At 39.3% G+C, this 11721-nt stretch overlaps 1 protein-coding gene across 2 annotated transcripts; it reads right to left on the reverse strand.

Moving 5' to 3' along the window:
- Nucleotides 1-257: 257 nt before the first annotated feature.
- On the reverse strand, nucleotides 258-8723 carry dsc2l (desmocollin 2 like). 2 transcript variants are annotated; one of them, XM_063886046.1, is made up of 17 exons: nucleotides 8465-8723; nucleotides 8162-8252; nucleotides 7819-8027; nucleotides 7628-7732; nucleotides 7198-7353; nucleotides 6813-6957; nucleotides 6568-6722; nucleotides 6304-6438; nucleotides 5959-6144; nucleotides 5575-5822; nucleotides 5237-5379; nucleotides 4483-4704; nucleotides 3229-3450; nucleotides 2806-2918; nucleotides 2385-2696; nucleotides 2273-2307; nucleotides 258-2082 (listed from the first exon to the last, which is right to left on the reverse strand). In XM_063886046.1, the coding sequence occupies exons 1-16, from the start codon at nucleotides 8501-8503 to the stop codon at nucleotides 2302-2304; spliced, it is 2487 nt and encodes an 828-aa protein (XP_063742116.1). In that variant the 5' UTR covers nucleotides 8504-8723; the 3' UTR covers nucleotides 258-2082; nucleotides 2273-2301. The 2 variants fall into 2 exon arrangements, with proteins under 2 accessions (XP_063742116.1, XP_063742115.1); XM_063886045.1 differs by lacking the exon at nucleotides 2273-2307 and having other exon boundaries at nucleotides 8465-8720.
- Nucleotides 8724-11721: the final 2998 nt, after the last annotated feature.

An 11721-nucleotide genomic window follows, 5' to 3' on the forward strand; every position in this document is an offset into this window, starting at 1 on the left:
GTCGGAAATCGCTTCATTAATGGGAAAAACACGAGAATTACTTTTACGTGCACTGACTTGATCTGCAGAAAACTGGTGGTAAACATTAGCCAATCCGTGATAAGCTTGGCAAACATTCTGCACTTTCCATTGTAAGGGGTCAGAGTGCCACACCCAGTAAATCATTCACCAGAGAACACAGAGACTGGGCACAAAGAACCACTGTCTCTGCTCTTACAGCCTTTCTGTCCTTCTGCCAAAGTACAAAGTCAAAACAGTAAGAGAAAACCTTTTTTATTTCATATTTTAAGGTAATTCTAATAAAAAACACACTGTTACATTTGATCAAAGCGATGAGCCATCTTTAGAGCATATAGTTGAGTTACAGTTCACTTAAAAAAACATACAACTCCAGAAAGAAATGAACCACTGCAGCTTTATCAGTTTCTCTGGCTTTACTATTTATAGGTGTGTCTTTGAGATAAATGATTGTTTTATTTATTTTAATTGTATTCTATGAAGTACTGACAACATGTCTCTATGTTGGAATTCAACAGTCATTGGAATGGATGCCATACATAAAGAGGTAAATATTTAGAAAAAATGTGTAGTGGTCTCTTAAGTTTTTCATTAGCTGTATAACCTATTCTAAAACAATTGAATTTTATAGAAATCTCAAATTATATTAAAAATAAATTGATATCATCTTTGCTACTGCAGCACCATGAGAAACAGTCGTTAATGGCCATGCACAATTACATCTTAAACAACTTAATATGCACATATGTAAAGATTCCTTTATATTATCAGGTTCAATCAGGTGTTTCTGTTTTTTTTTTAGCTCTTACGGCTCTCAGCTCTTTTTAATTCGTTAAATATATAGGTTTTTTTAAATACTGATTTTATTACGTTTACATTCTTTACCTATACTATTGCAAATTATTTTCTGAGATAGTTTATGTTCGCACCAAATCAAATTCCTTGTATGTGTAAACGTACCTGGCAATAACCTTGATTCTGATTCTGATTCAAGGACATTTTTCTGATCTGCACAGCTTTACTTGTGTCTGCTCATCTTGTATTTACAGAGTAGTATGCAGTGACAGTGACATCTTACTCATCACATTCACGCCCTTGTGCTGACTTTCACAGGATTACAGTCAGTATGTTGGTTCATCCTCTATGACACACAGGGCTGAGCTACGCCCAATCAACGGTCAACAGCCAGAATACAGGAATGTGTTTACTCAGATAATTACTGCGATTTTGAATGATTCTGAAATCCAGGACAGACGAATCCACATTATTGTTTAAAATGGATTCATAACTCCAAGCAAAGGTCATTTGAAAGAAGTAATAAGACGGGAGTTAAAGTATTGCCTTATTTCATTGAGTTATTTATTAGTTTTATTTTTCTTTAAAAAACCTTATCAAAACTACATAATTTAGCAAGCCACTTATGCATCTTTGTGTCATTTACAATGAACAGAGATTATTTACAAAATCCAAAAACGCCACTTATGACTTTCAGCAGATAAAAAAACCCGTCAGCCCTTCGCTGCATACATCAAAACCATTACCATTATGACCCTGCAAAACAAGCCCCCCCGTGACCTTTCAGGAGTAGAAGCAGGTAAAGCTTATGGAAGGTTTGTCGGGAAACCAAGACTCTTAAGGAAAAAGCACATTACAAACACAAAGTATGTACAACTGACTGCATTTGCATAGTTTCCAGTGCAACATTTCTTTCCCCAAATAAGCATAACTAACAACAAAAAGCAATAGCCCAGCACACAGTGACGCCACCACGTTGTTGTTTTTCTCCTCCGTGTTCAGGGGCATACCAGATCCTAGGCCTCTCCCCATCCTGTACAGTTAACACCAATAGATGTTGCGCTTCATTGTTCATGTCTTCATGCACACCTCGGAAAGAGTTTTGAACTTGGGTCCGAGCGTGTTGACAAAGTCGAGGTTACCGTTGTCGCCAAAGTCACTGCAGCATCCCACAGAGCCAGCTGCCGAGCCCACCCCCTCAAACCCGTAGGAATGGATGACGTCGTCTGCGTACCGCCCGTCCTCCTCAGTTCCAAAGTACATCAGTTTCTACAAGACGGAAGGAAGAGGAAGCGTGTTATTTGTCGGTTCAGCGATAGAAGGGGGAGATACTGCACCATGTGATAACACACGGCTGCACAGGGTATGACTGGCAGTCACTTATTACATAGAGAAATAATATCCCTCACCAAGAAGTTAGTAAATATAGTATCGCGGCTAAGACAACAAGATTAGTTACCTTAGTGCTTATAGATTAAAAAGAAGTTATTAAACCTGGGAGGAAAAGAAAAGGTGGTCACATTTAATTCTGCTGCGTCTCAATAAAAAAAATAAAAATGAAACCACATTACCTTGTCTAGATAGCGGCCATTTGTTTGCCAGTTGCGGAGAAAGGTGGAGTCCTGGGTGAGGTATCTGCTGTCAAAGGTCATTCCGCCAACCATACCGCCACCCATACCGCCACCCATACTACTGATCTGTTGACCGTACTGGTCATACTGGCTAGAATAGAAATCTTGCATATCGCTTTTCGTGTACATCCCTTCTTCTTGCAAGCCACCGTTCCCTGTCCATGCCCCTCCTGCACTCCCAAAATTCCCCTTAACTGAGCCCTTTGTTACGTGTTCACCCACACCAATGGGAACATTAATGAGATTTGAATCCTGTAAAAGAAAAAGAAAAATGGAATGAGTCATTTACATTTAACTAAAGTTTAAAACTTTTTTAACAAGGGTTTGAGCCCAGGCAATGCTTTCATAATGACGTTCTTACCACTTCTTCCCCTGGGGCCTCCGTGTTTGATTTGAGCAGGATTCCTCCACTATCCCCATCTTCAATTTTTAGATTCTCTCTGCTTGTCGCACAGAAGAATGCTAGCAACAAGCCTGTGATAACAAAGCAAACATGTGAGAAATGAATGCACAAAGGAATGCGTGTTTTAACAAACAGGGCTTCCTGTGTGGATCATCACAGGAGAGAGCATACTGTCATATTACCCCGTATTATACCACACATCATCGCACTGTGCCCAATATACGCTGCATAATTCATTAAAAGAACCTCCAATTTTTCTAGTACTTTTTTTGAAACTTTACAAATGCATGAGCACAATTTCCTGTTTCATTATCCACACAGTGTAGCTTCACAATTGTGCTGGCACGAGAAGAGCAGTGTGTGTGGGGGTGGGGGGCTCACCGAGGAGCAGGAGGAGCAACAGAGGCAGCAGCAGAGCCAGTATTCCCATTGGCCCTAACGACACAGAGTGGTCCTTGTCCAAGCAGGCTCCATTACTGCACTGGCAGATCCTCACTTTCGCCACCTGAGTCTTCCCATAGCCCTGCAGATCTGTGACATCCAAGGGAACCTCGTATATCCCTGTAGGAAGGTCTTTGATGTGCTTCAACGTAGCTGCCGTGTCTATGGGCGTAAACGTTTAAAATTAGATGGAGATTCTACACATTTCTCATAGAAATAGCAACGTAGCGTACTGCAGATCATTTTACAAATCAAGTTAAGTTCTCAGAGAGTAAAAAAAAAAAGTATGCAGCCTATATTACAGACTTGCCAGACCAAACACTCCTACAAAATTGGTTGCCATCACATATACAGCACTTATCAGTTTCTCTTGTTTTATTATTTATAGGTGTGTCTTTGAGTTCAACTTTTTAAATGTTTTTATTGTATTCTATAAACTACTGACAACATTTCTCTGTGTTGGAATTCAACAGACACTGGAATGGCTGCCATACATGAAGAGACACAATTTAAGAAAATATTTGGAGTGGTCTCTTCATTTTTTCCAGAGCTGTAAAAGGAAATAACTTGCACACTTAACAAATCAAAACAGTCAGCATGTGAGATCTTCTTATCTTAATAAATCTGTCTGAAGAATTAATGTATATACTTGCAAACACATTCTAGAAATCCAACTTATCAAACGTTTAATAGTGTAAATATCAGTTTATCAAACTCATAGAGAACAGGGCATATGTCGGCGAATTACAAATTGCATTACAAAAGATGTCTTCGCAAGATTTAGAAACAGGGTCAGCATTAAATTAAGTTTGGGGCGTAGGATTTTTTAAATGATAAAATGTCATCTATAGTTTTATATATAATTATATGTAGCAATCACTTAGACTTTTGAAACTAAGTGCATTTTGTAATGCAGGACTTGCAGTGGCTTATACTTTATGGTATTGCTAGTTTTACTTCAAAAAGTCCTCTTCCACTTTTTTATCAGCCTCAGAAATCAGTCGCGCTCTAAGTAATGCACATTAGGCCGGACTCTTGCTCGTTTACTAGTGCTCTGTTGGATTCTGAGTTATGGATTATTCTGACACCTTTCTCAAAAATGAAAATGTGTTTTAGAGAATGTTTTGTTGTTAAAAATTGTGTTTTGGGAATTTTGTTTTTAAAAGAAAGAAAATAAAAAATACAACCACTTACCATTAAACTTTGTCAAAGACCATTTGCCCTCGATATCCTTTGGTAAACTGAAACTGAAGGGGGAAGAAAAGGGAGACCAGTCGAGGTCTTCAGCCACAACCAGCACAGAGCCGAGCCGTCCTTCCTGCTCACACACGACCAACTCGCTGGTGGGAATCTCAGGCATGTGGTCGTTGACATCCTCCACCACAATTATGACTGTTCCTGTTCCTGTCTTGGAGCCTGAGAAAAAGTATTACATTAATATCTATTTAAAAATGTAAATAGGGCATGTCGATGCATGAACAAAAAAGAAAAAATAAGTTGGTTGTATTTTTGCTAAGTGTGAGTTTTTGCAGGGAAAAAACAAATTCTGACAAGCATCTGGGATATGAGCCCAATTTTCCCAATCACACTGGAGAATTGTGAGTCATTCTAGATGATTTTTCACATCACACCTTGTTACAGGTGTTCTCAGAATGTGCTGAGAACACCTGGGTGGATACTGGGTGGAGCTGGTGTTCCTAATTACTTTTGGCTGGTGAAACTACAAACCAAAAACATGACGACATTTTGAAAAGAGACAGTGAGTTTATAAAACTGGTCAATACGAGTAAGGAAGTCTAGAGTGTGTTGTCAGAGCTTGTTATTTTTTTATTAGGTAAAATATTCAGCAGGATTTTGGAAATACATAAGAAATACTAGAGCTTATGCTAGCATTTTTGTTGTGTTATAAAAAAAAGTCCATACTGTGCGGCATTCACAAGCAACTTACTAGCATCAACAGCCTTCACGGTGATGTTGTAAATTCCATCCTGGACGAAGTGTGACTCTCTGTCAATTGTGTTCGCCACCCTCAGCTCTCCGCTATTTTTATCGACGTTGATCCATGAAGCTGGGTCTTTGACCTTGAAATACCTGAGAGAGGGGGGAAAACAGTAATTGTTTATTAGGAGCACATTCCCCAGTTCAGCAGTGAAAGTCTGCCCTCCAGTGTTTAAATGAAGAAACATAAACATGAAGTTTAGGTTTTGGATTTGGGTCTGTTATGAGTCATCCTTCACTGCAGGAAAGTTATTTTCTCCCAGAAAAACAGGAAGTAAGATCGCTTACCTGATGCCGTTGCTGCTCTTTGTCTCAGGATCGAGAGCAATGTAACTTCCTATCAATGTACCGTTCGCTGTGTTCTCTTTGACATTGAATTTCACAGTAGGAGGCGTGAAGGCCGGACCCTCATCTTCATTGATGACGTTGACATCCACAGGGATGGACACCCATTTGGCCGTGGTGCCGGTCAGTTCAACTTCATTTTGTGCCATAATTTCAAGCTTCACATTTTTGTTCTGCTCGTAATCCAAGGGCTAGAAAAACAGCAAGGGAAGTATTGTAAACAAAAATCTGTTGTCTCTTCAAAGGTCACAGGCTTTCCATGTGCAGTAAGTCTATTATGTATTATTACTATCACAACTACGTCTAATAATACAAGATTTCACTCACCTTTGAGACATACAGACGCCCCTCGTTCGTTTTGGGGTCAGTGTCAATCCTGAAATGTCCTTTTTCATTTCCTTTGGTTATGACAAATTTGGAAATCCAATTTGGTGTGTTTTTTAAATCTTTATCTTCAACGGGAATTGTGAGGATGAGTTTTTCATTGACGTTTTCTGGGACATCGGCTGCATACTGAATGGAAACAAAAAGTGTGTTTCAATTACACTACACACTATTAAACACCAATAGCAAGGACTGATTGATTGTACGGTCATTGTCAAACATTAAGATTTAGATTCAAGATGTGAAATGTTTGGATTTATTTGTATTATGTATTGGCTTATCACTTACAGAAGATTTTGTGAAAGTTGGTGGGTTGTCGTTGATATCTCCCAGAGTAATGGTTGCTGTTCCTGTGTTGGATAGACCTTTATCTGCACCATCCAAATCTTTGATTTGTACAGTCACCAAACACTTCTCTTGCTCCTAATTAACAGGTGAGAAAATGACATAAAAATAAGGTAAATAACATTTCAAGTTTAGGGAAAAAACGACCAAGATAAAGCATTTGTTGTATTTCAAACTACATGATAAATAGAAGAGGCTGGTGTTCACCTCTCTGTCCAGGGTGTTAGTGACTGTGCTGATGACACCAGTGACTGGGTGAATGGCAAACCGGTCTAATCCATCCAACAGAGTGTACTTGATCTTGACGTGGAGGCTTCCCTCTTGGTCTCTGTCGACACCATTCACTTTCCCAACCTCTGACCCTTTAGTGTAAAACATAATCATCAAGTTTACAATCTCCCAATGAATACCAAGTAGTGCAGAAACAACTTTGTGTAACTCGTATTCCTCACCTACGGGGCTTTTCTCAAGCACTGTGAATTGTAGTGGGTCTTTGAATGTTGGAGCGTTGTCATTCACATCATCTACAATAACTTGAATGTCCAACGGCTCGTCCGTCTCCACATCAGTTATTTTGTTGAAAACTCTGGTTGTTAACTGTGACCCAAAAAAAAACATTTTAGAAGGTTAGAACACACAAAAAAGCAAAGTATATCACATCATTTCAATGCCAGATTAGCCTTACACCCCTACAATTCACATGTGATCTAAAACAATGTGAAATGTGAATTATTTAATTTAAGGTTTAATTTCAAGTGTTTGACCTCAATTCTTTTTAAAGATGATCTTCAGATGAATCTACCAAGACATGTATTTGCAGCCCAGTTTTACACTTACTATAAACTTTGGGAATTCTTCACGATCAACTGCTTTGTGTACAACCAACATCCCAGTTGCCCTGTCAAGAGAAAACACTCCCACTGGATGCTGATTGAAACCAGGTCCACTGAGGGTGTAGTACACTTTTTGTTTGGCTTCAGAGTCCGACACGATCTAAAACAGAAACACAAAATGATAACACAATTCAATACATTTCAAGACTCGATTTTGTCATGCGTAAAGGAATGAATCACTGCATAAAGACAGCTGGAAGTAATGTGATTCATAGATTGTTTTGGGAAGTGAGAAAAGAGGCACAAGAGCAGGTAAAGGAATAAGTGAATATTTGTACTAGTATTGAAAATGCAGCAAAAAAGACTTGAGTGAGTGTTGAAACTTTTAAATGCTACAATTCCAAATGATGTTATACTTTCAAGATTAAGTTTACCTCTTCAATGTTTCTTGGATAAGGTCCTTTATCATTCTCTAATATGTTGAAGGGTGGTGGACTCCAACGTCTCTTGGTACGTCTCAGATAGATTGAGGGAATGGGCTGTGACATACAAACAGGTAAAGTACATTAATGTATAAATGTTGTATAAAAGGATACACAAACTTGCAAAATGTGCAACAGCTTACCTTTTTTTCCTGTACTGCACTGTGCACAAGGTGGACAACCATCTCACTTTCCGGTCCATTGTTGTCCCGGGCCCACACAGAAAATGTCCGCCCATGTCCGGGCACTGAAACACTCCTTACAGCTTCTATTTCTCCATTCCGTTTTATTGTGAAATTCGGGTCGCTCAAAGATAAGGTCATTGAGTTAGTGTCGCAGTCGGCAACTTCAACTAAAGAAAGCGAAAGAGTGAATGGATTAATATGAAGGGCGGCTACACAACAGAAGGCAATACAGGAGTAAATGTTTCGAGCTGAAATGGAAATAACGTGTTCGATAAATAATTTGTGGAGAAGAGTATAGTACCTGTGGTGATTTTTCGCCCGTTCAGAATTGTTCCTGGCACAATTATGTACAGAGAGTCCGGAATAAAACATGAATCCACAACGGACAGTACCTGAAGTGCAGTAGAAAGTAGGTCCTATAGTGAATTTCATAATATGTGTCGAACCAAATACAGGTGACAATCCCTTTAATAGGAAATCATTAAATTATAACAACGTTCTCGTAAATGTAGTCGCTTAACACGATAGTCAGACGTCACATCTGTATCGATAAAATAGTTCGTACTAGTACAGAGGAATTCAAAAATAAACTGGGAGCACTTACCAATACCAAGCAGAGGTTGGAAATTAAAACATTCGCCATTCTTGAGACCTTCAATGCACTTTGTCGTTAGGAGCGGAACTCCTCCGCTAGTAGACCGTCTAAAGAGTGAAGGAGGATATATTTCTCACACCGTTAAAAGAAGAGACTCGTCTAATCCGGCACTTGTTGCCTGAATGGGGACGGGCAGACTTTAGTCTAAACCCTGGTATCTGACAGTGAGTCAACACCCAGACACACCTTGGCTGCCACACCCAGAATGAAAGCCTCCCTAGTAAGTTGCGCAGGCGAATGCACCTTAGGGTGTTGCTATTGATGCACACGTCAACTCATAAAAAAGTTAGCTTTTAAAACACTTTTTTTTTTCATCCAGCAGGGGGAAACAGTGCTTAAATGGTCTGCCAACTAATGTAACTCTGTAATAAATTGTATAACTTTGCATGACATGCAAACAAACCTGAGCACTATCATTTCAAATGGAATTATATTAGTGTACCATATGTGATAGACATGCATATAAAAGTGCAGTAATGTTTTGCAGGTATATTTTAATTATATTGATCTATATGCATGCTGAGCAGGTGGTTTTAGTTGAGTTAGCTTTAAAGTAAATGTATGTGTAAACTAAGTTATTATTCTTTTTGTGTCATTCTTTCGAAAAATTACTTGTTTGTTTGCTTCTTTTTCTGGTCGGAGAAAGCTGTCACAGGTCTCCTCGGAGATTGACCTCTGCGTGCCCCTCCTCTCCTCCCCACTGGAGCGTTCTGGTAGGAGGAACCGAATTGCACTCCTCACTTAACACCACAGGAATGTGAGTTGAATGAAGCCTGGTGTGGGGGAGGCTCTGCTCTCACAGTGAAGCGTTCTCTATCTGTATAAACTACTGATAAAATTAAAAGCACCCAGAGCCAGCAATATGTTTCATGGGGTAGGGAGACTTGTTTGAAAGTGCATAGGGAAGTTCGGTTACGTAGGGGCTGCAACAGGAAAGGTGAGCAAAATGTCAGGAAGGCTGCTCTGTTGTGAGTCATGGGCGTAGACATATTGAAAGGGCTTGGTGCTGTGTGTCTTAACAGAATATGCAAAACAACCTCAGCAAAATACCATCTTGTGTAACTCCCAAGCTAAAATGAGAGTGAGTTATAGTTGCACTCAGGCATCAGTGTGTGCATTGAGTACACATAATATGTATGTTTGGACAAATCTACAGATTCTGTCTCTACTTATTCTATTGGTGACAGGATGTCTGACCTCTCACTCCCACACTCTCCACTCATTGTGATATACTGTGGGAAAACCAGTTACTACAGAGGTTTATTAGGTTCTTCACAAACCCAAAGCAATACTTAATAATGGCCTTTCTGCTAATTAGTACAGTTCGATAAAGCTAAAGATGATCAATTTTTCAGCCGTCTCCATTTTGAACTTTAAAAGATAGCAAGGAGTGATATGTCTTTGGAACACATCTGTTTGATACTTTGATTATCTTCCCAGGTATGACTTGTCAATGTCAATAAGTTGTGAAATCTGGTCTGGCAAGAACCACCTGCTTGAGCAAAGAAATTGCGTGTGCTGCCAGGAATCAACATGGGCTCATGTGTTCAGACACATTGTACTTTATTATAGGCATAGATCCAACTTTTTAATTGAAAATAGTGACATACATGTGCTGAGTTCATTTGTTACAATGCAACTGCTCCACCCTTTTCACCACTCCTGTTGGGTGGGTGCATGCGAGAGGCAGGGTTGGAGCGTTACGTCAAATGTGATGGTAAGTATTTGGGTGAGACAGGTTGCTCACTGGTGTTTATAGAGTATACGAGTACAAACAACTGTATGATTATTAGTGTGTCACTATAACATGGAAATGTATGAAACTTTGTGATCAAATATTTAAAAGATTTGCTTGCCAGAAACCGTTTACGGTAGCAGATTATTAGAGCTATGCACACCCCTCTGAAACTCATACAGCTATTGCTTTCACCTTGTGAGTCTGTGTTTGTAATTTGCAAACGTGATAGCATCCCAACCGTTAGAGATGCAGTCACCAAACTCTACGGGTGTGTTGGTCGGAATGAAAAAAGAAGGCTGAGTCCAAAGCTGGATGTGACCTGAGCAATGGCATCGGAATGACACCTACCCACCCCAGTGTTCGGCCCCCTCTCCACTTAAAGTCCCTGACCCTATTTGGCATCGCAGCGTTTGATCCCTTGGCAACCTATTGTCTGGTGTTCAAACTGTTCTAGAAAGGTTTCCACTCCATGTCCTGGTAATGTTTAGTATTGAATTGTACTGAGATATGCTAAGAGATGTTTTAATATGTTGTATACCCTTATAAATATAAATGGAGTGGACAAAACTCTTAAAGAGTTTCAACAAAAAACCATCACTTTATTGTTATCTTTTCAAGTATAAAAATAAATTTGACGTACATTATAATTAAGATAATGTGCGTGTGTCTACTGAAAATCTTTACACTGTACTGTTTATTATGACAATACATAGCATTAGTGCCACTAATGCCTTGATTATATCCTTGCTAATAAAGTGAATAGACTGTCAAAACAGCTATTACATACTCACAAACAGGATGGTGTTTTTTTGGGGGCAATTTTGGGAGAATGCAAGAATTGTGGTTTGTTCACTCAATCTGGACAGGAGGGACGCACAAAGTTTATGTAACATGACCCGCTCTGCTGCATTTTTGGAATGAAATAAACAACACATTAAAGTGATTATTATTTTATCTTTGTTGGTGTTTTAACATTTCAGTTATCTCTATCAAAGCTGTGTTAAACTCATTATTTTTTAAATAATGATTTAGGAATTGATAGCTACAATCTCACACAGCGCGAGTGAGCAAAAAACTTTTATTTTTCTGAGGTGCAACGTTTTTTTTAAAGTATTTGTCTCATATCATATTTAACTGTCCAAACCTCCCATTTACCTTTGTGCTTATGTTGCTGTTAGACGCTGATTAGGAAAGCCAATGAAAAAATGTGTATTGCTCCAAAATCACTCACTATCCCTACCCAGTGCCGCCGCTCCCATAACGCGCATTACGCGCTGTGCGTAGGGCACCAAGTGTCGAGGGGGCACCACCAAAAATAGCCTAATGAAAAATCGTCATAATAATTATAAGGCCGAAATTATTTCAGTAGACTATAGAAATATGAGGCACTTTTTAGGCATACTACTCAAAGGTACCGATGGTGCCCCCCTCTCCCCTCCCCCCTCCCCTCCCCACTCACTCATCACAA

The sequence above is a fragment of the Eleginops maclovinus genome, chromosome 6 (genome assembly GCF_036324505.1).
Source record: "Eleginops maclovinus isolate JMC-PN-2008 ecotype Puerto Natales chromosome 6, JC_Emac_rtc_rv5, whole genome shotgun sequence".
In the NCBI taxonomy this organism is placed as follows: domain Eukaryota; kingdom Metazoa; phylum Chordata; class Actinopteri; order Perciformes; family Eleginopidae; genus Eleginops; species Eleginops maclovinus.

Excerpts from the sequence above, each read along its gene's own strand:
- dsc2l (XM_063886045.1), bottom strand. The coding sequence starts at position 8,503 with ATGGCGAATGTTTTAATTTCCAACCTCTGCTTGGTATTG. Across the intron at positions 6,723-6,812 it reads GCTTGAGAAAAGCCCCGTAG|GGTCAGAGGTTGGGAAAGTG; the intron begins GTGAGGAATACG and ends TTTACACTAAAG. Across the intron at positions 6,145-6,303 it reads CAACTTTCACAAAATCTTCT|TATGCAGCCGATGTCCCAGA; the intron begins GTAAGTGATAAG and ends GTTTCCATTCAG.